General features: G+C 40.1%; 1 protein-coding gene across 10 annotated transcripts in view; it reads right to left on the reverse strand.

The window, feature by feature from the left end:
* Positions 1-25518, reverse strand: part of adgrg6 (adhesion G protein-coupled receptor G6) — a 129552-nt gene that overhangs the window by 67818 nt on the left and 36216 nt on the right. For 7 of the 10 annotated variants that reach the window (XR_010924442.1, XR_010924441.1, XM_067572433.1 and 4 more), the window contains exons 3-8: positions 19204-19551; positions 16946-17085; positions 15841-16120; positions 14849-15022; positions 12595-12642; positions 2292-2357 (exon numbers count right to left, since the gene is read on the reverse strand). Coding sequence is in view for 8 of the 10 variants with exons in the window: in XM_067572433.1 (XP_067428534.1) it covers positions 2292-2357; positions 12595-12642; positions 14849-15022; positions 15841-16120; positions 16946-17085; positions 19204-19551 (1056 nt within the window). In the remaining 2 variants the exon portion in view is untranslated. The remainder of the gene's footprint in view (positions 1-2291; positions 2358-12594; positions 12643-14848; positions 15023-15840; positions 16121-16945; positions 17086-19203; positions 19552-25518) is intronic. The other 3 variants (XM_067572430.1, XM_067572437.1, XM_067572434.1) reach the window with 2 other exon arrangements.

Here is a 25518-nt window from a genome sequence, read left to right on the forward strand (position 1 = left end):
AATCAAATACCAGGACATTGACTTTTGTAGCAGTTCTAGGGGTGCTGCTCTTTACCTGACCCTGCAATCTAAAGACCAATCTAATTCAATGATTTAACATATAAACTTGTTGGTGCTCTCCCATGACCTGTTGGGCTGTCAAAGTCATTTATATTCTGGAACAAAAGCTGTAACTTAATTGGCTCGACTTCCTTCCCCTCTTGAGCACAACCTCACAAAAACTGACCTTTAGAGAAATGTCCCTCTGGGGCCACCATAGCTCAGGATAGTGTGAGAACTGACATTTAGGAAGTGGGGTTGGGTCATGTTGTCAGCTGGCCCCAAGCTACTGTTCAGACCAATCCTAATGGTACACTCCAGATTATGAGACCTCCTGGAGGCCAGGTGATCAGCTATAGTGAGATTTTTTTCAGGTCATGACCTGTGCATGGACAGTACTCCAGCTTTAATGGATTTGGCTGGGCAGAAAGGGGCTCATTGCTGCAGCTGAACAGCACCCTGGGGTGATTTCCCTTACTTGGTTCTTTTCCGTATATTCTCTTGCAGTCTTCTCAGGACACACAGGGGTTATTTAAGGATAATGTCATGAACATAGCATATCCCAAGAGATACTTTTCTACATAATTTAGTGAGAGTCAGCAGCAGAAAGTAAATGCTTATTTAATTACAACCTGTCTACACTCTTTTCTCATCTGCTGGCACTTGATCTGGTGAAGAAAGGTCGGCTAAGAACAAGCAAAGAGGACCAACTGTGTCCCCATTTCAATCAACTTGTTTGAGATTCCTGTTTTCTCTTTTTTCATCTCTTCTCCTTAATTATTCATTAATCTGTCATTATTATTCCGATCAATCAACTCTTTAAGGCCACTTTACACTGTGCAATTTTGGGCTGTCTAAGATGAAAGTTTACAATGGTGAGAGAAAAGTGGTGAAATCTTTGGTCATCAATCCAAATCAGCGTCCTAGATCTCACTGTCTACTGATGTTCGAGTCAGAGCTCTGACGACCAAAGACAGAGTCAGAAATTTAGGACCAAATTCTCACAATGTGACTGCTGCTACTACCCACGACTGTAAACAAACCAATCAGAATATGACATGAAATGGCAACAAATACACTGTCCAGCAAGACAACTTCACACAGTCTATTTAGTACATCCATGGCGCACAAAAACCAAAACGATGAAGGTGAATCTCAAAAAGAAGTTCATGTGACTTTGCAGCATTTTCAAACATTAGAGCTGCAGATGGATGATGTGAAAGTTTGGAGGCCAGAATATTCTCGGTGCTTTGGGGAACCAGAGGCTCTGTGAACCAAACTCGAGTCAGTTTGAGGTTAAAGAGTTTCTCTCAACAAGATGTCCACAGTGCATTTCAGGAGTTAAGCAGCATTAGGGGGTTCAGGAAACATTGGACACACTGGAACTTTGAGGGTTTCTTAACAAGGCACAAAGAGAAGTGACTGACAGCAAAAACCCTAATCCTGTGAAGCTGAATTGGAAGTGGATGGAACTGATGCTGCCAAAGTTGAGAGTTTGATTCCCACTGGGTTCACTCGTATTAAATATGTATGTGGTCATGGAAGAAAACCTCAGTTATATACGTACATCATTCTCGGCAGTAGGTTAGGGGTTCCAAAATCAATCTTCAAACTGCCAGAAGATACAAGCAATGGTAGTTATGGTTGACAGACAACAGAGTTTTGAAAATGATATGATATTCATTATTTTTTAACTTTCTCAATTTCTTTTCTAACAAGACTAAGGCTTGCTTCCATCCACCTGTTTTTATTTGCATTTTGCATGTGTGGAAAAGCCGAAAATTCAAGAGTCTTGAAGTATCGAAGAAACATTTTTACGCTTGGCTGAGGTGGAAAACATGGCGTGTTGATAAAAGCACCACTGTACTTAAGCACAGCAGCGCTTTGAGACACAAAAATGACTCCAGGAAGCTAACATGCTGAAAGTGCTGTGACATTCCCAGCATTGACCTGATGATGGCAGTAATAGAAAAGTTAAGCTGTAAAAAAAGTTGTTATAAATCATCCTGAATGGCTGTACCAAATTTCATGGCAATACATTTCACTCACAACCAAAAATGTTATCCTCATGGTGGCGCTAGAGAGAAAGTCAGAGAATTACCATAGTCATTAGTAGTATTGACAGGGAACCATGAATGTCTGTCAGTAGATGTTAAGATATTTTTACTGGATAACTGAACACTTTTACCTGTTGGTCATAACCCAAATTGCGAAGACCATGTTAACAATGGAGGTGTGTTAATTTTTCCTACCTGGGCAGCCCAGTCCAGGGGAGTCACAGCTGGTTGTGAGTGGTGTGTTGCCGGGTGGGGAGACACCTTTGGGGAGGGGTGGGGAGATTAAAAACAGAAAGGTTAATCAGTTAAAATGATCAGGGAACATGGTTTACAATTTGGGAAAGTTTAGCAAGAAAAGAAACCTTGTCTCCTAGAAATTATGTTTATATAATACTGAATTATTTAAGTAATCACTGCCTGGATTATGATGAAAGGCAACATTTTTTTTTGGATGAATGAAGCTACATTTATGTAACACACTGGTAGGGAACAAGGAGGTTAGTGAAAGGCTGCGGTTTAAATGTTAATAAACACATCTTTCAAGTCACTGCAGACTTTTTCTGTATCAACTATGATTGACGACTATGACCCTTCGCTAACTTTAACTAAAAGCTGTTGGCTGAAGCTGATATTGCACTGCAAGATCAAATATTTTGGTGGTAGAAAGATGAAATACGCTGTCACTGAATTTTACTTGTATGTTTTCTTGATTAATCAACTAGTTGTTTGGTCTATAAAATGTAAAAAATGGTGAAAAATATTAATTAACCCTTTTTTCAGAGTAGAATTTCGTCCTTTTTTTGTCTTAAAAAATGACTAAAAACGATTCATCAATTAACCAATTAGCCAATCATTTTCTGTTGAATGAGTAATCAATCAATTGACTAATTGTTGCAGCTCTACTTATTATGTTGGAAGAAAACATATTTAAAGTTGCAATTTAGTTGTATTTAACCATAATTTCTAGGAGACGGCGTTGAGAAAAGTCAGGTATTTACACAGTAATTTTAATGCGCTGACATTAACTTTGATGCATTGAGACATAACTTTGGGTCAGTAGGTTAAATTTATATTATATTTATAAATGGGGGGATAAATATAGTATTATAAGATTTGGCTATATGAAAACTTTTTATTTCAGAAAGTATTGTGAAGGTGTTAAAAAACAGCAAAAGAGAGTAAGAGAAAGAAAGATTTTATCCCCGGATTTCCCAAAAACATTAAAAATTCAAATTACATAACAAAAACAATCACAACAAGAAAATGTTGAGATACATGGACTGCAAAAAATTCCACCTACAGAACTGTGCATGAGTTGGCAAACATGAATCCCTGACATTCTGCAAAAAGAAACTTTCTCATACTGGTTTTTGATAGTATGCAGATTCACAATCAATCAGACTTTGTGGGTTGTGGTGGGAAACAGATTGGCTGCTCGCAGGGATCAAACCCATGATGTTTCATTTCAGGGACAGTCTGTCTAACCCACTGTGCTCTCACGGCTGCCAAAAATCAAGCGCTCCTCAAGTATTTTGGCCATTTGAAATGTAATCCTGAGCCTGGCTGCGGCCCACACATACTGTATATTCACTGGCCTTCAGAGGGAGTGGGAGACAGGCAGGCAATGAAAGCGGAGACTTTGTCCAGACTCACTCACACAGTAACAGAAGGAATGTGTTCAAGAGAATGTCAGCAAATCATCGCAGTGATCAACCGAGTGAAAAAGGAGGAATTCGGTAATCGTGGATGGCATGTGGTTCAAAAGAGGTGAGGAGGGCTGAGGATTGTGCCCAGTCATAATCTACCTCTCTCTTTTTCTTCCCTTCTTCTTCACCTTTTGTCCTTTGTCCTCCTCCTCTTTTTTCACTTTTTTCTCCTTCATACCCCCCTCTTTGCCTCTTTCCCTCACTTTCCTCCCTTAGTTATTCTTGTTTTTTCTTCTCTTACTACAAACAAGGTGTTGCCAATCCAGAAAAAAGTGTACAAAGTGAGTAAACAACGTGCATACTAACAAATAAGTAAAAAAAAACCAAACAAAACAAATAAAGAAAAACTAAATTCAGATTCAAACAAATAAAAACCAAACTCCCATTCAACTGCACGGATCACTTAATCGGATAATGACGACGGACGTTGACCGGCCGATCATCTCAGGAGTCGGGCTGCTAGCAGCTGAAATGACCGGCTGGTCTCACCCAGTCAGCAGCTCCTCACACCTCTGAAAATGTGGGAGCAAGTTTCCAAGCAGGCGTTATTTGGATAAACTGACCGCATATTGGGAATCTACACTGTTACTTTCTTGCCTGAAAAAATATTAAAACTTAATAAAGTGACATATTAATAATCCTACAGGGAAAATTATTACAGCTTTTAGTCTGACTCAAAATCTCATCCATCACTGCCAGTTGGTGCCAAATGCATTCTGGGATACTTGGCTGTCCCAAGTCCACACAAGTCAGCTGCTGATGCATCCCCCCCCACAAAAAAAGGAGGGAGGAAGGGGGGGGAGCAAGAACACATCCAGATATTTGGACTGTACTTGGCTAGATGCAGATATTGAATTGGAACAGTACCTGAGCTGTGACTGATGATGTTTCACAAGTACAGACAGTTAATATGCTTCTTCCATTTTGAACACTTAAGCTAACAATTCTCTCAAAGGTCAGCTCCGTCAAAAGACTAGTCAACAGTGTGCATTTGTGTGTCAAAATTCAAAGTTAAACTCTAGACAAAAGCTCTGTGCAGATTTACTAATTAACAACAAAACTTATTACTTCTTACTATTCACCCATCATCACCTCTGTCTAAATTCCATTCATCCTCATGAACTAGTTGAAAGCTTGGTCACAAAGTACTTGCAGGGCTGGCAAACTAAACAGTAACACGCTAGCAAGCCGGTAACACTCTAGTGTCAGCGCTGCAACATTGCTCAAAGTGTATCTGGACAATTTTTCATGCTCATAACAGCGATAACCAGCGAGGCAGTATGTTAGGAGGACATTGTTAGCAAACTGCCTTTGTGTGTGTGTGTGGTGGTGGTGGGGGAGGGCTCTGGTTCTAACCCACATCACTGCTTTTTGCTAACTGCTGAGTGGGCATTTCCATTTGAAAAACCTGGGAAGGTCTTGCACACCTACACAACACTCCCTAAACCTAACCAAGTGGGTGTGTCATGTAGTAAAGTAGGTGTATCGTGTAGATACTGCGAGTCCACAGATAGATCTACATGGAAAGGAACGCAGGTGGAGTCGTCCGTTAAACATATATCGATTTGACACAGCAAATATGACAGCTTCCTCCATTTTGGACTCGGATCCATCTATTCTTCCTTCATTCTCGATCTTCTCGATCAGTTCTCCGTCTGTTTTCTACCCTAATTTTGTTCTCTTGCCTTACTTTTCTCTCTCTACTTCCTCTCTTCACTTTTTTGCCCTCGTTTTCTTCTATCTTCCTCCCCCCTCTCTCCTCCCAACATTACCAGAAATAAATCTGTTGAGCAGCACGTTGTGATTAGGGAAAATGAACGCTACTCTGTGCTGTTTTATCAGCAGAAAGTGCTGACCAGAATGGAGGCAGATAAAGAAAATTATCACTAATAATGAGTTATAATTAATGTAATCATTCAGCACCAGGTAGCAGACCAAATTTGCCATTACTGTCAAAATATGTGTATTACCTGCAAGAAGAAAAGTGTGCATCCAAGTGCATTTCTTTTTCAGTGTAAATAAAACATTGATTTTCCTCTGGATGTCTTTATCAGAGTGTCATTAGCTGATGAACTGTAATTAATCTTAACGCTCAACACCTGATAGCGTGCTATTATTCACTGTCATTACTGCTTAAATATGTTTATCATTTGCAGAGGGAGAAGCTGTGACATTTGGCTCATATTTGGGGTTTTTTTTTTTTGAATGTGGTTCTCTCTCAGCTAAAGTAATATTATGCAACATTTTCACATAAACTAATGGTTGACACTTACAACAACACTGTGGCATTTTAACCAATATTCAGTTTATTAAAACTTTTCCATTTGCTGTTCTGCACGCACGGGTGTCGGATTTCAGCGAGAAAAATCTCTCGTACACGGCTGGGAAAAGACGGACCAGAATTTAGAAGCTTTCTTTGTGGTCTGGCGAGGTCATGGATGGATTAACTTGAAACAGCCGCCGTTTCAATTAAGCTGTACAACATCATCGACAGTTTTCTTCTAAAACCGTAACTTCTTTGAAGGAATTCCAGTTTATTGCAATTTGGGTCTAATTTTCAAAGTTTCATCCAACATTTGTATCATTAATAATAACATTGTACTCACCATAGTAATTTCTGTCGGATCTTTGAACACGGTGAAGTCACCGAAAAGAAGTCTTAACAGGTCATGAAACACGAGCAGTCAGACATTTCAAGTTTATAAACCTCTTTATTTGGAAGTCAAACTGAAAGTGGGCAAACCTGAAATGTTGGTAACAAGCCCTCATTACAGAAGAAAACACAGCGCGCATAACTACAGCCCACAAAGATATGTACATTAAGTAAAAGTTGAAGCAGGAAGTGAGTCCGTAAACTGTGATGGATGATTAAAACGGGCAGTTTTTGGTCATAATTTTACCGTTTTCCTTTGTTTTCTCTTCCAAATTTGACTAGTTTGTTTTGAACTTGTCTGATTGTCTGACTGCTCAAGTTTCTTCCTACTGATGTCACTAGAAGAATGTCATCATTACTGATAAAAATGATGGACAAAACTACAAGAATAAGATAAGCAATACGTTTTCTTTTAGTATCAGGGACAGTGTGTATATGTTTCAGTGTCCATCTTCTCCCTCTGGCATCAATAAGAGATGAAAGACCAAACGTACTCGTCAGAGCAGGCGTGCACACATGTTTAAAGGGTCATACAGACCTAAAATACACAAAGTACCTACCTAAGCAAGCGAGGACAAACACGCACACACACTAACACACACACACCGACAGAGCTCGACGGGCGCCTGGCGACAGCTTTTTCTTCTGCCTCCATCAGCACTGGCCTCATTACTGGACCAAAGAGGAACATAAAAATGGCTTCAAATGGTCCAGAGCGCTTTGGTAGCCTCGTAAAAACAAAACAACATTTTCAGGGTAAACAAAATTAAGCGCACCTCGTCTCTGTGTGGAAAGAAAAACGAGTGTGAAATGAATGTACTTGGAAGAAACGCGACGGACTTGGACGCTCTAATAAGTAAACACTCACTCCAAAGCCTGAATGTCCAGTTAGAGACGGGAAATCCATTAATAAAAGCAAACGTAAAAATTACTGCCAAACCTTAACTAAGTGTTTTATGCCTAAACCTACCCAACCCTCGTTTCAAAGTACTTGACTTGACTTTGATTTATCATAAAGTCCAACTAAAGTCCCGTTTAATCCTCTCTGCAGTCAAAAAATAACATAAACATGTTCTTTAAATTTATTGCTAACAGTTACTTATTATTAGAATGATGAAAAAAGGTGTTTGGAGAAATATCAGTTGGTTCCTGTGTTTGATTGACACAGGTGGGGGAGGGGGGCTGGGGGTGTCTGTTTGACAGTAGCTGTGGGGCGGGTATGTCGGTGTCTGTGTTTGATTGACACACTGGCTATTTCACTTCACTTGGACTTTAAAAGTCACTTGTAACAGTTTACAAAGGCTCAGACAAAAGATGTCATCCTGCTGATAGAGAGCTATCACACCAGGATATACTCAAATGTGTCATTTTAGAAGGTGATAAAGACTAAAGCAAATAACACATAGTAAGCTGAGTCCCATCTGAACAAATTTGAAATGTGAGCCTCAATTTGTAACATGAGATAATTTCCTCTCACTCATTTTGACGCATTTCAGTAAAGACAAAGACACATGCATGTCCTGCAGGACTCGTAAATGTATTCAGCTTGTGAGCGACAAACATTTGTGAAAGGTGACACTAATATAATTTGCAATCTGTTAGTGAACGGCAGATAAAAGCAGAGCAAAGCAGTTAAACATAAACATATTTTTTAGGAGAGGATTCGGAGGCTTTAATGTAGCATGCTGTTTCTGTTTCTGTAATGTGTAAATCAGAGATAAATCCAGTTTGAAGGATTGTCTGTGTGCTTAATTTGGGCAACAAATAAAGCCAATGTAGTGATATTTATGTTTATGTAATTTTATTGTTCTCTTTGCGTTCTGTTTTTGCAGTTTTCCTCATTTTGTTCCCTGTTTAGCTGTTTCCTAACTCCCAGTGTGCACCACTGTCCAAGTATCTTAAGTTTGCGGCACAGATCCAATTTGATCATTTAGACTTCTTGTCTAAAGCAGTACATACTGTACAGGAACCTGACTGAATTATATTAAATGCATTCATGGAAGTAAACCTCAAACAATAGTCTTTCAGCCGGCAGCAGCAGCAGCACCAATAAAACTTCCCTGACTGAAGAATGGAAAATGTCAGTTTGTGAGCTCTGAGGCTGTAAAATTGTCAAAACACTGCTGGCTTCAAATAGGACCTTACCTAATGGGTCTAATCCTTCCTGGAGTTTCTGTATACTTCCATGTAAAGAAGGTCCAAAGACTAAAAACACAACATTTCACTCAAACAGTCCCCATAGTGCTGCCCTGCTTTAACTCCTCATATGCTCCTCTTTATCTGAGCACATCACAATAATGCCTCTTTAACCAGATTTTAGTGTTTATGCTATCTGTTCATGTTTTCTATGACCTTGGTTTGAACCTTTTGCACAAAAACCTGTGAACTGCTGGTGACATTTGAACATTTTTAATCTCTAAACAGCAGATATCTGTGAATGCGGAGTCAATACGTCACCTTTTCATTTACCAAACTAATCCTTTGTTTCTGTTTCCTGCTGCTGCTGCAATCACACAGTTTCCCCTCAATTCTGTAATCAATGTGGCTGTGCGAGCACAGGAAGCCGAATTGTGTCTCTGTTTCTGCTGTCTAATAACTATATTTAAGGCTACAATTACAGCAATGATTATTTTGAGGACTTGTTTAATTGTTCAATCTATAAATTGTCAGAAAATAATGAAATCTGTTCCTCAGAAGTTTCCAGAACCAAAAGACAATGTCTTTGAATTATTTATTTTGTCAGACCAACAGTCCAAAACTTTAAAGATACTCAGTTTACGATGATATAAAACAGAAAATCCTCACCTTAGAGAAGCTGGAATAAGTGGATTTTTGGCTGTTTTGTGTAATAAACGGGTAAAACTTTCTAGTAAGGTGATTAATTTGACAGCTTTAGTTACTTTTCAGATAAAGATTTGACACAATGGATAATATAACAAGTTTTTAAAATACAACACATTGTTAACGATGGAACCAGTAGTTTCCAACCGTTTTGGCTGCGTGTAGTTTTCATCCATATGACACTGATTTTGCCTGTGACATGTGATCTCTCAGCTCTTTGAACTGTCTGCATGGAGCTCGTAACAGCAGTTTGTGTCCACGTTTGAGCCTGTATGTGTGTGTTTGCATGTATTCATGGACGTTCTTTGCCTCGGTGCCTCTTTGATGAAGCCGTCCAACAGAACAGTGAATCTCTGAGCTGCATGAACATTATAACCACAGACATGCTACTGCTGAAAATGCTGACAGAACTCTATTTGATTTTAGTGTTTGTTTGTATCAAAACCTGCTGAAAACACATCATTAAAAACTATTTGACTAAAGCTCCATTCAGACTGGATTTATGTCAGTAATAATTACTGTTGTAATGACCGACTGGTTTTCGGTGAACTTGCTGCTCCTCCTGTCATTAAAATCCTGTCTGGAGCGACTTCCTTGTATTTTAAATTGGAACTCTGAGTTTTTTCCTTCTATTACAAAATGTTTTTGCTAATCTGATAGATGGAAACATGCAAATAAAACCATCAGGAGAGCAAGACCCTGTATAAGTTCATCAAATGGGCTGTTTTAATGTTGGCAACAGGTATACAGGTGCCTATATTTGTTTACATTTTGGCACATTGGCTCCATTAAAAGTCTGCTGAATTAGCTATTAGCAGCTCCTGTTTGCAGTGTAGCCATAGATGTACATGTAAGTTCTGCAGCCTCTTTATTCTCTGATTTCTAAGTGGATTTATGGAGGTTTACTGATGATAGACATCAGAGACAATGATATCATTACATTAATGATATGTGTAAGTCACACTGAATGATATCAACATGTGTTTCATCTCTGTGTGTTCAGATTTGACTGAGTTATGACTCTTGTTTATGAATGACTACGTTTACATTCACACTAATATTCTGTTTGGATATTTTCCAAATTGGGCTTTATTCTGAATGTAGCATTTTCTGATTAAGACATGTGTTATATGCTGATATTATTGTGGTTTTAGGAGCATTCTTTGGACATGTATACAGCGCATTTGGAATATGTGTCTCAATTGGGGGCCTGTTTACAGTCAGCTCTATGCGTTGTAAACAAACCAACTATCTGATAGTTTGCAAGGCCGGGATAGAGATGCATGACGGGCCGGTTGTGTAACGCACCCCTGAGCAGGCAAAATGACATATGATGGAGCAGGATGGCAGACAGAAGAGAGGAATGAGAGGAAAGTGGAGAGCCGTTCACGGAGGGAATTGGTTATTATCCTGACAAAACAGAACAACAGAGCACGCCTTCTCCACGACGAGGGCGGAGGGGGATCGGTTATTATCCTGACATGCGGCCATGGACTGACGGTGACGACTCGGTGTGATGCACCAAAAACACTCGGCAGTGTAGTAAACATCATGGGACAACCTAGTTACTGGATGTGCCTGTAACTATACATTTATAATATCAGTCATATCAATATAATGTTTTTCACCTCGCTGGTTTACTTCACTGCCTGCAGAGATCTTGTGATTCCTGTTCCCGCTGGAACCGAGAGAAACCCTGAAAACCCTCTGCATGTAAACAGGAATATTTATTTTCCTTAGCCATGTTAACAGCTGAGTAGGAATATTGTCTTTTTTCAGATTAAGGGCAGAAACTGGAATATTTTATGTATATGAACATAGTCAATCATGATATAAAGCTGTAATATCTCAGTTATATGCTGCACTGGATTCTCAACACGGTTTACACACAAATGTAAAAACTGTTACTGGAGAAAAAGTCGGAAATTTGATGAGTATGAACCAAGATCTCAAATTATTAAGAGTGACTTTTTTCTCTGATTTCAAAATGGATAAACAACAGACATCTTTGTAAAGGGAAGATCCTGCTGATTACAACACCTAAAGTTCTTACTTCTGTTATTTATATCCTGTTCTGATGTCGGATGTTAAATATGATCAGAGTTCCAAAACTTGTAGTAAACGTACAGTATAAAACAAAACCGAGTGCACCCCTAACACTAAAATGTTAAGTAGTTACTAAATACTACCCACTAAAAATACTATAGTTATTGTAAGATGATACAATTTTGAAACATTTAACATGTTAGTGATATTGCACGGGGCTGTTTTGTTATATACTGTATGTAGAAATGCTGCCTGCAAGACAAAACCCAGGGCTTCAACCTGCCTTGAGCACTTCATTTGCAAAGTTTTTTTCTACCTTGCTGACAGGCTGACGGCAGCATGTCGTGAATGCCCATAAACGGCCGTCCGTTCTGTAGTCTTTGTTGCTAAGGTTGTTCATGTTGTCCACTTGCATATTTCTGATCTGATTCCAGCTCCAACATTAACGGATGGATTTGAGAAGTTGACATTTCAAGTAAAGAACGAGAAAAAGCAGTGAATCCTGCTTCCGTAGTTTGTTTCGTGGTTTGTTGACGTAGCCTTTCGGTGCGGCCAGAAGTCAGTCGAGACACAGCTTCCTGAACAGAGTGAGCTCATCCAGAGGGCTTTTGTTGCTAAGGTTGTTGCTAAGGTGTTTCCATGTGTTGTTCACGTTGTTCACTCTCATATTTTGGATCAGATTAAGCTCCAACACGTACAGATGTATTTGAGAAGTACATTTGGAGTAAAGAGGGAGAAAAAGAAGTCAAATCCTGCTGCTATAATTTGTTTACGTAGCCTCCGGAGCCGGAAGAAGCTTCCTGAAACTGACCAATTGGAACAGAGTGGGCTCATCGGGAGGCGGGCCTTAAAGAGACAGGAGCTAAAATGGCCTGTTTCAGACAGAGGCTGAACTGAGGGGCTGCATAAAGGACCAGTATAAGATAAATAAAGAGTTTTTAACGGTAAATCATGCAAAGATATTCCAGTAGAGCCCCAGAATATAAATATAGACCTGGAAATGTGCATGTTATGTCCCCTTTATTAGAATATGTTCTGTAATGAAGTTTTGCTGATGTATTCTAGTTTGCTAAAGAGAAACAGGTGAAGCATGTGTTGTCTTGAACTATATATGCACAAATGTACTGAAAAAAAAAGGGTTATTGCTGCAGGCTAACACGTTCTCCTTCATGCATCACAGCTCTGTTAGCGCAGGCAGATTTATACATAAACAGTTACAGACGTACATCAGCAGGGTGTTAGCAGCACTCACCACTAGTTGGCGCAGCAGAGGTTAAGTGAATGCAATAAGGGTAGCAGACTGTGAAGAGAAGGACAGATTAGTGGACATCAGTCATAAAAATACATCTGGGAGACATGTCACTTCAGGAAAATATCAGCATCAATTAAAATATGCAGAGAAAACACAGATCAATTAGTCAATGAAGCGATCGGTTAATAACGGCGGTTAAATAACACAATGTCAATAAACAGCAGCATGAAAAATTACATCAAAGTAATGTCAGTTAATTCATAACAGGCAGAACATAATCAGTCATTGAAGCAGTCAGGTGATGATGTGTTGGACATGGAGGGTCAATCACTTTGATCAAGCAAAAGCTAAAGGTCCGTCCAAGGTCCAGGAATTAGACTGATCCCTCAGAAACAAAAGGAATGTTGTTACAAGCCAGATATAAATGAGGATGAGTTTATTTTTTAGGTATTCGGATATATTATGCATAAATATCTCAGTTTATGTGTTTGTCCTTTCAGTTAAACTGCAAATGAAAATCTTAATTTATATACGACAGCATTATCCAAGTTAACGAGGTCATAACTGTTATTAAGGACGCTGAGGTCATATCCTTTTTGTGAATTCGGGATGCTGTTAATTTCATTCTACATTCAAAAATAAATAAATAAATTGTGAATGTTGGGCATCTAATAAAAGGGTTTTAATGTGGTAATTGTACTTTTTTTTGTGTGTAAAAAACATAAACACACGTTTTTATTCAAAAATCTTCCAGCTACATATTTGAAAGTGACCAACGTGAATATGTAAACATCTCTAAGCATTTTCTGCTGCTGCCCTATTGAGCTAAAACTGTTGCTATGATATGTTGTTATTGTAATAATGGATGAAATAAGTCTGAAAATAAGACCCAGATTTCCAGAACATGTGTGCATCTTCTCATAAAGCACTCATCATTTCTGTTATTTCATGTTTTATCTTCATGTGTTTATGTGTCTTGTGCAACTGTCTTCTCTATTTCTGTTGTTATGTTTCTAACATTAATGTCACGGTTTAATGTTGTTTTGCACTAATAAATTAATTAATATACTAAATTTCGGTGCTGTAAAACAAGATGGTTATCAGAGCGGTTCATTCATACTTTGGTTTACAATGTCTTTCTCTCACAGAGGAGATCACAGCAGATACGATTTCAGGCAGAGTAAAAAAAAAAAAGCTGAAGTGAATTGAGTGTGTGTATGCGTGTGTGTGTGTACAGTGTATGTATGTGCGTGTGTGTGTGTGTGTGTGTGTGCGTAGCAGAGAATCAGGAAACTAAGTGCAGATTCATGCATTTCTTGAAAACCACTGCAGGTCTCTGAGGCATACAAACACGCACCCCTGGATTACCCCACACACACACACACACACACACACACACACACACACACACACACACACACACACATACACACACACACACACACATACACACACACAGAGGCCCATTCTGCAGTGTGTACAGTACAGTGTTGGCAGGAATTTCACTGAAACCGCTGCGGCTAACCTCCTGCGGCTGAACACTCATTTACAGCGCTTTAAATAAGAGGTACTACTCTGTGGACACACACACACATACACGCAGAGTGTAGTCTTACACTCTCTCTCATGGTTAATATTTAAATATGATGAGAAAATGGTTGATTATGTAAACTTGGTTTTTAAGTGTGTCAAGAGCGTCTGTGGCATTTTTGATAATAATGGATTATTATGACATACCTTACAAGAAATAATCTCTTTAAACGCACGTGATCGGATTGCTAATATAGGTCATACATGTTTGTATGCATCCACTCTCAGTGTTTTATCAGCCAACTGGGTTTTTAGAACAAAGCAGGAATCAGAGAGATGTTTGGTCAGAAGCCAAACTGGCTGCTGGAGTCAATTAACTCACCAGCCGCAGTCAAAATTTACCAGAATTCGGCTGAAGTCTGGTTGTATTTTTCCATCCTCGACGCAAACAGACTGAAACGTTTAGTACTGTACAGTTCCAGCATGATCAAATACAGTGTGTGTGTGTGTGTAATACTTTACTCCCCGCTAAATATTAGCAATAAAATAAAGTCACGATTCTCGTTGCAAATGCCAATTTTGTAACTTTTCGCTTCTGATGTTAGGCTCATAAATTTAGTTGCGCAACGGAACCTGTAGAGTCTCTCAATCTGTCAGCGTCAGATTATGAATTCCTCGTCTGTCTTCTGTTCTGAGGTCAGTTCAGGTTGTTTCATGTACTCACTGCAGCTGAGCCTGGTGTCAGTCTGGGCCAGAGTGGACGGGATGTTCCAGTAGCTGTTTTCCCAGTCGATGACGTTCCCCGTCGCGTCGCAGGTCAACGCCCTCAGCTGCTCCACCGTCATGGCGTAATCCCACAGCCGCAGGTTATAGATGCTGCCGTCGAAGCTGTGCTGCCCTGAAGAAAGAGAGAGAGGCGATAAAAACGTTTCGAGTGTCACAGATATGGTATCCGCTGATTTTCCACCTCGGCGTGTTATAAAGCCTTTTGTGGGAGCTGATGATGTCACTGATGATGTCACTTTAATCAGCGTCACCTGGGGGCTGAAGACTACAAGATTGAAGTGAGGTTAACAGACGTCTGTAGCCCGCTCCTCATCCTCACTACATTATTACAACCTGCCACGATCTCCAGGTGCATTATGGGCAATGTAGGCACCGGGTTTTGACAAAGAGGAGGAATGCGTGGAATAAAAAAGATGACATCTCTTTCATACTGTTTATATTCATCCTTCACAGTATCTCCTCATTCGTTTCTACACCACAAATCAAATTTTTCCTCATTAGTCATTAATAAATGTTTGATTAATCCTTAATGAAGCTTTCAGAGAGCAGAGAGAGTGTGTTCTCTAGGTTTATGGAGAAAAAACATTCACAATCACACTACAATATGGTCCTGTGTTACCTAAAACAGACAAAATGATTTTAATTAATTAAAAAAAATCTCTTTTACAAAGGAGACTAGGAAGCAGAATTTGTTCTTGTACGCTGAAATATAGTCATTTAAATGCAATAAAATGTTGGTTATATGTAACTTTGACATCTAAAAGACTTTCATCTTTCACCCATATTTAATCTAGTTTCTAATTATGTCTTTAAGACTCTCATCAAATCATCAAATCAAACTCTTACTGGGTGGTGAAGCCTGTTGGCAGGGAGGGCAAAACATCTTTACAAGACAAAAGTAAAAATTTAAAAGTAAAAACTGCGGCTTACCCCCTAAACGGAACACTCCGCCTCCTCCCACCGAGTGTCCGCTGGACGAGGAGCAGCTCGTGGCAATGTAGTTGCCGTTGATAAAAATCGCCACACGGCCGTTGCTCGATGCCCAGAGCACACAGAAAAACCTCATGGAGGAGGTGAACTCATTGGAGGGGATGATGGACCCGATGGAGCAAGAAACTTCGTCGGTAATCAGCTTCATGTTGGACTGATCGTAGCCCAGAGACAGCGCTGTTTTGTTGTTACTGTCATGGTAGGTGAAGATCCACTCTTGCTGTTGAGATACAAAGACAGAGGAGTTGGATGTATTATGATCAAAACCAGCAGTATTGTTTATGTTTATAGCTGGAAAAATGTCTTTTTACTAGCTTAACTTGCAGGTGTAGCCACAAAAATTTCATCTGTAATTTCCTAAAAACAACAGCTGGTATGAGATATTTAATAGAGACGTCCTGATCGACTTTTTAAACTTGATTTTAATCTTTAATATTGATAATGTGCCAATACTGAAGTGCAACGCATGAGACACTGTCATACAGAGCAGAAGTCTTCAGTTTTAACCAAATTTCCAGCCAAATCAGCAAAGGAAAATGCAACTTAATGCTTGTTTCCATCCACAACTGTTTATGTAAATATTAGGTTTTGGTTAAGAAAAATGAACCTCAATTGATTTAACTGCTGCTTGAGGCGGACGTTACTCTGAAAGATCGGATTCAAACTGAAAATGAAGCGTGTGGAAGAAATTTACACGACATAAATAAAAAGAAATCTGAAAATATCCCATCAGGAAAGAGAGAGAGAAGCAAGAATCAGCTCATGTATTGATGTAAAAGACCAATACATGAGCTGATTCTTGCTGTTTTTTAACTATGGAGTCCTTTTTTCCTGACTTTGTTCTGGATGATATAAACTGTGTGTTTTAGTGGCATCTACAAAAGAACAAAGAACAGTTTTTGGTTCCTCGTGCAGCTTCCTAACATGCTCTCAGCCTCCTCTGAGTGTTTAGGAGTCACTCGATAATCTACGATCATTTCTAAGCGTCATCAGTTACAATGCTTTTAGGAGCAAGCTCTTAAACTTAAGTGTGAGTGTGAGATACCTGTTTCTGGCTGTTGCGTTCCAGCTCAAAGCACAGCGTCAGTTGGCTGAGCGTCGGTATGGAAACAGAGTCGGCGACTTTGGTGATCTTGCCGTTGCCGTTAGATATGCGGACCTTCTGGTTCCTCAGGGCCACGGCGACTAGACAGGAGAGGAGAGAGAGGAGAGGAGGGACGGAAGGAAAGAAGGGATGGAGGGAAAGACCGAAAATGAAGCAAGCAAGGAAGGATGGAGAGGAAAAGACGGAGACGATTGACAAAGAAATACGAGAGAAAAGGGCAGATAGAGATGATGTGAAAGAATAAAAGATGTATGGGCAAGAAATCAAAACAAAGGGGAGGATGAGATGAAATGAAGCAACAAAAGGAAGGAAGAGTGAAGAAAGGAGTGAAAATGAAACAAAAACAGGAAGGAAGAAAGAAAAATGAAAGGCAGACAATAAAAAAGAAAAGTGTGAAAAAGGACAGAAAGAAAGGAAAGAGGAAGTAAATCAAAATGTGGTTGATTTGAAGAAGAAAGCAGTTCAAGTAAGAGAAAGTCATTCAGGAAAGGAGAGAACGAAAATGAAGATAAGTAACTCAAAAAAATCTTTTCATCCATCTTTATTCCAAATAATTTAATAATTCTTCACTTTTTTAGGTTGAGAAGATAAAAAGTAAAAAGACACTTTTCAAATAAATCAGCCGTCTAAAGATCGTCAAGTTTGCTTCGTATTCTGAAAAAACATTTTAGCATTTTTAATTATTTGGCTGAAAACAGGAAAAACACTGTTCTTTATTCCCATTTCAGTTTTTTCTTTAAATGTTCTCCTCAGTATTACTGAAAATAGAAACTCAGGACTCTCCTGTTTAAATTATGACAAACAGTTTTAATTATTTCTTAGAAATTATGTTTCGTCTGTGATTTTGGCAGATGGCTATGAATACTACAATACCCATGAGCCTCTCCTGCCGTTGCTACGGAGAAGAAGCCGGTCAGAGGGGTAATAAACTAAAGATGCTTTGCTCAGAGAACAAAACACAGCACTATAGTTTCTAAATTCATTTAAAAGTGAACTAATTTAAGCTGCAAATTATCTTCAGAATTCAGGACTTTTACATGTTTTTTGCTGAAAGACACCTTGGCAGTCGTAGTTAATGTCTACCTGGAAGTTTTAATGTCCACAGTCTTGTAGCTTCAACTTTTTTTTTTTTTATTGAAGAACAAGATATTTTCTAACACAGTTGTCCATCTTTTGTTCTGATGATTAAACCTGAAGAGTTTCATGCTGATCCAAACAGTAGCAGTGTGAGTCAAGTAGCGTCTGTGATAAAAAAATGAACAAGACTTTTACTTCCAGGAAGAAGAGGCGTCTGAAACAGTTCCTCTCACCTCTATTCTCAAAAAATATACATACAAAAGCATCCACCACATGATGAATGTTTCATATCTATATTTTCAGGTATTGATGAATCAGAGGTTTTGTCTTTTTGACACTTCATGTCACAAAGCTTTTCCCAGTAGATCGGCTCTGGCTGGAGCTGCCGGCCAGTGGAAAAAACACCAGTCACACACATCACATTCACACAGATGCATGAAAGCACCGAACGCTGCAGGTCAGAACGTCTTCATTTGATAGGCTGATACCTCTGACTGTGTGATGCTGATCCACTCGCTCTCTGTGGAAACCGTCAATCTTTAAATTAATGATTCTTTCTCGCTAAAAAAATGGTCACATCCTTCAGTTACGGAGCAACATTATCATTCATTTGGAGTTGTGTTTCTGTTATATTCACTCTCTTTTAGTTGTTTTTGCTCTCTACCAACTCCTGAGGGAAATATCTGGCCATTTAGCAGCTAAATGCTCCACTATGTTCACCAGCTAGTCTACAGCTAACTGTGTCTGTTTGACATTTGGTGCTGATCAGCGGAGCTTTAAAGCTTTATATTTTCGGTGTTTTGATCCAATTCTGTTCTCTCGGATCTTTTGAAATCCCAGGAGACACAATGAAAAACACATGTTGGTCCATCAAAACAAAAAGGTTGTTCTTCTTTGTTTTCTGAAGAGCTGATATTTGTTTCTAGTCTGGTTTTTAACTGTGCAGATGCTTGTGAATATGCTACTAATGATCTAACGACACATTAAAAAAGCACCTTCCACCTGCTAAACACCTCAGCAGGTGGTAAATGCTCTCAGATGCATGACAGAGGAGAAAGTTTGGTTTACTTTGTGTCTAAACTGATCCCAGACCTGGAAATCAGGTCTCAGCCTGCACCTACCGTGTCTGAAGCTAACACTGAATCCTTTCTTCTGCACACTGAAGTCAGAGGTAAAGGACAGCTCCATCACGTTGCCCGTCGAGTTCAGCGTTAGCCCGTTGGCCGTCAGGCCGCAGAACTTAACGTCCGTGTTTCCTGTGTTCACCACCACCCGGTCGTAGATGCAGCCTGGAGCCTCCTCCAGGTCAAAGTCCAGGAAGGAGAGCTGGATGATGAAGCCGGCGGGGGCCTGCATGATCCACTTACAGGCCTGAGAATTGGGGTATTTCTGGGGGTAGCAGGGCGATATGATTTCCCCCTGGGCGTCCGTCAGCACCATGTTACAGATCGTGGAGCCGCAGCCCAGCACTGGAGGTGATGATACATTCATGAACTTTCAAAAAGGGACACTGAAGGCTTTTTAGGGGCAGGGTTATACTGGAGGGTTGGATTATATCACTTAGTGGACAAGATGCTAGTAGACAAGGACACAAGGTGAAAGAAGGGTAGGACACATATAAGACAAGTAGGGAGGTTTCAAGGGCATCCTTGTCGAATCGAAGAGTCAAGGAGGTCAGACACAAGTTTTCAAGAAGGTTACGAGGACTTTAAGGATTCAGGAGACAAAACCAAGACTTATCTTTAAGACACGGCACCCGAGGAATCAAAGAGAAAACAAAGAGTAGACGGGACAAGACAAGTCGTGCAGATAGCTAAAGGTTCAGCAGCCCAGAGAGGAATATTTCAATCAATCAATCCGTCAACCGACTGATTGATTGCTTAAGAGAGAAGAAGACGATCCCACAGCTGTCACACCCAGATCCTGCTCCTGTACGGTTCAGGTTAGAAAAATACCAACTATAGAACTAGAAACCATGCACATGCAGAGAAAGTCACCTTGTTTGAGAGCAATATTTAGGTAAAGACATGTAGTAGATGCAGTTTTGTCAAATTTATATCTGAAATAATCTAAAAGTGGAGCTCTGTGAGAGATAAGAATACAAGTTCTGTACCTCAAACTACATGTATGGAGTCAAATTGTCCCTTTAAACTTGTGTTTTTCTGTCGAGATGCAACTTTCACTTTAGATTTCACAGAAAAAGAGACGTGCACAGTAAATTTCTCTCTACAAACAAATAGTAACAGTATAAAGTTGGTTTTTCAGAGAAACAAAACACGGAAACGCCGCCGATCAGTTTGTATTTGTGTCCCGATTCTTCACTCGAAACATGAAACATGTTAACCTCCATCATGTTCAACAAACAGCTGGAAAGATGAGCCGTCCCTCACACACACACACACACACACACACACACACACACACACACACACACACACACACATACACAAAAAGAAAAAAATAACAGACAAGAGCTGAAATGGAAAGTGGAAAGAATGGTTTGTCTCACTCGCTCGGAGAGTAACAATGGCCTCCGTTGATCTCGGGCTCGGCCTTCGCCGCAGCCAAAACCACAGCCAACGTACTGGAAACGTCACAAACACGAGAGAGTGTGTGTGTGTGTGTGTGTGTGTGTTTCTGTGTGTGTTTTAACCCTTTTTCATCCAAGAAAAGCTGACTGAGGTCACATTTTTCTGCAACGTCGAGCTTCACAGTGCCTTGCTCGTAGGCATGTTGACAGAAGCTACTGACTCGTGAGGATTTCGCCCGACGAGTCCAACAGTCACCACTTTGAAACCTCACAGTCACCACTCGAAATACTGCATGTGTGAGTTTTAGTTATTTTCACTTTTTACAAGACGTCTGTAACGCTGCCTGGATCTTAAATTACAGAGAGACTCAGACTCGGCTTTTAAAACAAGCAAATCAAAGTAGTTTCACAGTAAAATAGCAGTAAAAATCAAGACCAAGAAATCAATGTACCGAGAAATTGTTGGGAAAAGACGCAACTTTAAACTGCGTTTAGTCAAAAAGACAGTAAGCAAATATGTGCTAATCTATAAAGGTGCTATTTAAACAAAAAATATAAGTCTGTCAGTGATTCATGTACGTTTAACACACCAGTTTCACACCTTTTTAACTTGTGACCTTTAATCCAGAACAATTATGTGTGACAGTAAATCCTGCACCATCTTTGATTTAGATGGTTTGATTAGATTTTAATAGATTTTTTCCCCTCTTCTTCCTGTTTTACAGCCGCCTGCCATCCTGTTTTCTCACCTGTGTGTTGAAGATCATCTACCAGCTGACGAGGTCGTATTGTCAACGTTCTTTCCTGAAACTATTTTCAAGATCCTCCAGATTAAATACACAATTTGTTCACACGCTCCTGCCGACTGGCTGCCGACCTCCAGGAAGGAACAAGATACGAACCTTTTAGACCTGGATTTTCAGCGGAGTATTCCTTTAATTAAGAAGCCTTACTTGAAGCTGGTGAGTTTAAATACGCACGTACAAATTGTACACATGCACAACGAGCAAAAGAAAATGAATCAGCAGCTATTTTGATAATTGGTTCGTCATTCAAGGAATTTCAGTAATTTCTTGCCTCACCCAATGCGAGAACTCCTTCTCTGCAACACTGTGATAGACATTTTTCAGTTTTCTGATGTTTTATAGACCAAATGATTAATCAATTAATCAAGAACATAATCAGCAGATTAGTGGATAAAATTAATTGTCCAATGTGTTCAAGCAAATGTGCACATTTCTACTCCTCTAGATTCATTTCTACCGCATCTGAGAGTGTACAGTGTGTGTGTGTGTGTGTGTGTGTGTGTGTGTGTGTGTGTGTGTTTTTTGGACGCAACTTCAAATAGCACCAAACTCCTTTTTCCCACTAATGGAAAAACTAGAAGCAGCCACACGATTCACATACCGAACACCACTCTCTCTCTCTCTCTCTCTCTCTCTCTTTCCCACACACACACACACAGAGAGAGAGAGAGAGAGAGAGAGAGAGAGAGAGAGAAACAAAGCTAGTTACTCTACAAAGCTGAATGAAATCAGTGAATCAGACCAAGAGAAGTCTACACTCCCCGAGAGAGAGGGTGTGTGTGTGTGTGTGTGTGTGTGTGTGTGTGTGTGTGTATGTGTGTTAACAAGCAACACAATTTATCCCCCCGAAAGCCTACAAGCTGCCTCTCAAGTTTCTGGCGGCGTGACTTCACGTTTCTCTGCGTCTTGTGGCAGGACTCCCTTCATCGCCGCGCCGTCACGGCTGAGGCTGCGAGAGATTTACGTATTCTTGACCACAAAATAAATATTTTATATCCCGGCGAACACTGGTTGGGCGGTGACTTAGTGTCTCCGGCCAAACGTGTTCCCTGTCAGACGGCAAAAACAGCAACACATAAGGACACACAGCACACAAAATCATGAAAATCTAATTGCTTATAAGCGGACGTGTGCACATGCTGGTTGGTTGTGAGCTGACGTCACAGGGCGTCTTCCTCTCTGTGTCCAACAAAGGTTCATAATGGTGGGAACGTCCTTCAGTAACGACAATTAATGTGCTGTGTTTTATCCCTACACATCCGACAGGGCAGCAGGTCAGCTGTTACACACAGATCGCAGCTTTATATGACAAACTGTTTGCAATAAATCAGCGTTTCTCAGGATGGATCCTGAACCCCGTCAGAGCTTTGAGGACTTTTTTATTTTAAGCTCTGTTTCCTTTGTCCTGTCAAGCTTAAATGCAAAGTCTCACACTATCTGCTGCAGTGACATTACTGCCTCTCTAATCAATACAGTAGTTGTAGCCTGATTGGGCGGAGAGGCCTATCATTACGCACGGTTTTAGTGTTGTTGTCGTGTTTTTGGACATAATTAGAGACAATTTTAACTGGTGTATGAGTGTCCACTGGGTCTGTGAGTGGTGCGTCTCATGCCTGGTTCTTTTCCCTGCTTCACTATCTGTCTATTATTGCACAGATTGGCTCAAATGTGACAGAAAAAAATAAAATCTTGCATCAAATTTTGCCTTTTGGCTGCACCATCCACCTGTCGCTGAAACATCTTTGTAAAGCTTCTGCTTCTGAGTTATGATTCTGAGATTTATTCATTTTAAAAGACAAACAAAAAAGTTCCTGTCCTTAAAATAAACAAGCTGAAACTGTCTGGAATCAGCCGGCATTAATGCTGACTGTGCAACTGATTTAACAAGAGGAGTGTTGGTCTTTCTCTGCAGGTGAACTCCACACTTAGTCAGCAAACCAAACATCCTTTAATGTATCTTATTCCTCACATCCCCGCTGAGGAGGAAGCACCGCTGTTCCTGGCACACTGGTAACCGCTGTCTGTCCGCACTGATCCTGCATCTGTCCTGCATTACCGCTGCTGTACACAGTGGCAGCGCCGCTAGAGCTCCCCCATCCTCATGCAATTATCCTTCATCTGTCCTCCATTAGCCACAAAGGAACACTGTTTCTTTAACATTATACAGTGAAATCAAATCAGCGCTTTGCAATGCAAATGTCTTAAACCGTTGAACCGGAGTGTCACTCCGTACCTGATATGAATCTGACAGCTGAAGACGAAATATACTTTGAATTTTCAGTCAGAAGGAGGAAACTGCAGCGGAAAGGTGAATATTCTGACTTCAAACGGCATCAGTGAAAGAAACAATCACAGGAATTATATTGTCATTTAAAGAGAGAGATGTTTTGCTACACATGTATAAATACACATGTATAAAAGGACTTCTTCTTGTACCTGTTCCCTCTACGTTGCTTGAAAACCTTCAGACAGCCACCAGAGAACACTTGTGAACTTGTGTTCAGGTGGATTCGTGGAGACAGCAAACAAAAACAACACAACAGGCGTCATGCAAGAACATTTTCTTCTCCTGAATCTCTGACTTTTTTCTTGTTTGTACAAGTCTTCTAACAAACTCTCTTAAAGGTGCAGTGTGTAGGATTTAGTGGCATCTAGGGTTAGATACATAGGGAGGGGTTGCACCACCATGTTTCTATAGTAGCCCAGAACGAACACTGGTTCTAGAGAGGGCCTTTCGTGGAAGGAGAGGTGGAGGTATTCAGTTGGTTGCAATCTGCATCCTCACCACTAGATGCCACTAAATCCTACACACTGGTCCTTTAACCTCACAAACTCTGTAAATCTCTGGTTTCAGCCTGATGAACGTCACCTGTTCACGAGGAGCTCTTGAGATTTCATTCACAAAAATGTCTCCAGAGTGAAAAGACAGAATTCGAGGTTGCTGCTGTCAGAAATAAGCATCAGTAGTCATATTAGAGGAGCTGAAACAATTAGAAAATATGAATCCATCACAGCAGCGCTTTGACATGAAGTTAGATGCTAAAAAACGTCCTTCTAAAGCAAAGCGCTCCCTGACTAATATGAGAGGAGAGAATATTACAGCCTACAGTAGGTGATGTTACACTGTCAGCTGCAATAACATGATACTGGACGGAAACCTGCAGGGAGACACCGAACCTGCTGTTTACTACCACTACTGAAAATATTGATAATCTCTCCTGTTATTTTTCTCTGCTCCTTGACTTCGATTTGGGGGGAAAATCATGATCTCAGTTTTAGAAATACAGCTCACATAATGCTTAGGGGGGATGTAAAGAGGAAGTATTGCCATGGATTCAATAAGTTAGCTGTGGGCTACAACTTTTTAACCTACATTTGTTGCAATTTCTGGCAGATTGTCTCAATTAAAAGTCTGCTGAATTAGCTACACATAAAATTACAACATTTAAAGTGAAATAAGTTGCAGATTTCAGCTTTAATTCCCCTCCTGAAGTTTATAATTTGATTCTAGCCCCAAGAGAACTTTTACTCTTTTTACTATCAGCCTGGAGGTGAGAGGAGCAGGCTGGTGACTGTAATGTTGTTTGTACCACACACACACACACACACACACACACACACACACACTCACATACACATACACGTGTATGCATGCATGGACCAATCAGGAAGCAGGAAGTCCTCTGATGCAAATATTGTAACTGTGCTGATAACCAAATGTGGGAAATAACAGGGGTTTCGCAATCACCTGCCTCACTGTACAACAAGACAACATAACAAGCACCAGATGCACTCAAGTAGAGTTTAGAAATAACATAATTCACAGGGATGTCTTGTTCTCCCTCGACCGCAGATATGTCATGAGTTACTTTTTTTTCCGGCACACAGGACGTGATTTCTTCCTGCTCAACACACAAAGCTCAGGTGTGAACGTCACTGCTGACAGGACTTGTGCACAACACAACACTGCAAATACTCCGGCGTCCTTGAGGTGCAACAACTAAATGTCTTTTTCACAACATATTATGATTGATCGCTCCTCACTCTTCAAATCCTCATGTGACCCAGACATCCATCAGGTCTGTCATCATTAAAGATGT

Source organism: Thunnus thynnus, chromosome 18, assembly GCF_963924715.1.
Source record: "Thunnus thynnus chromosome 18, fThuThy2.1, whole genome shotgun sequence".
In the NCBI taxonomy this organism is placed as follows: domain Eukaryota; kingdom Metazoa; phylum Chordata; class Actinopteri; order Scombriformes; family Scombridae; genus Thunnus; species Thunnus thynnus.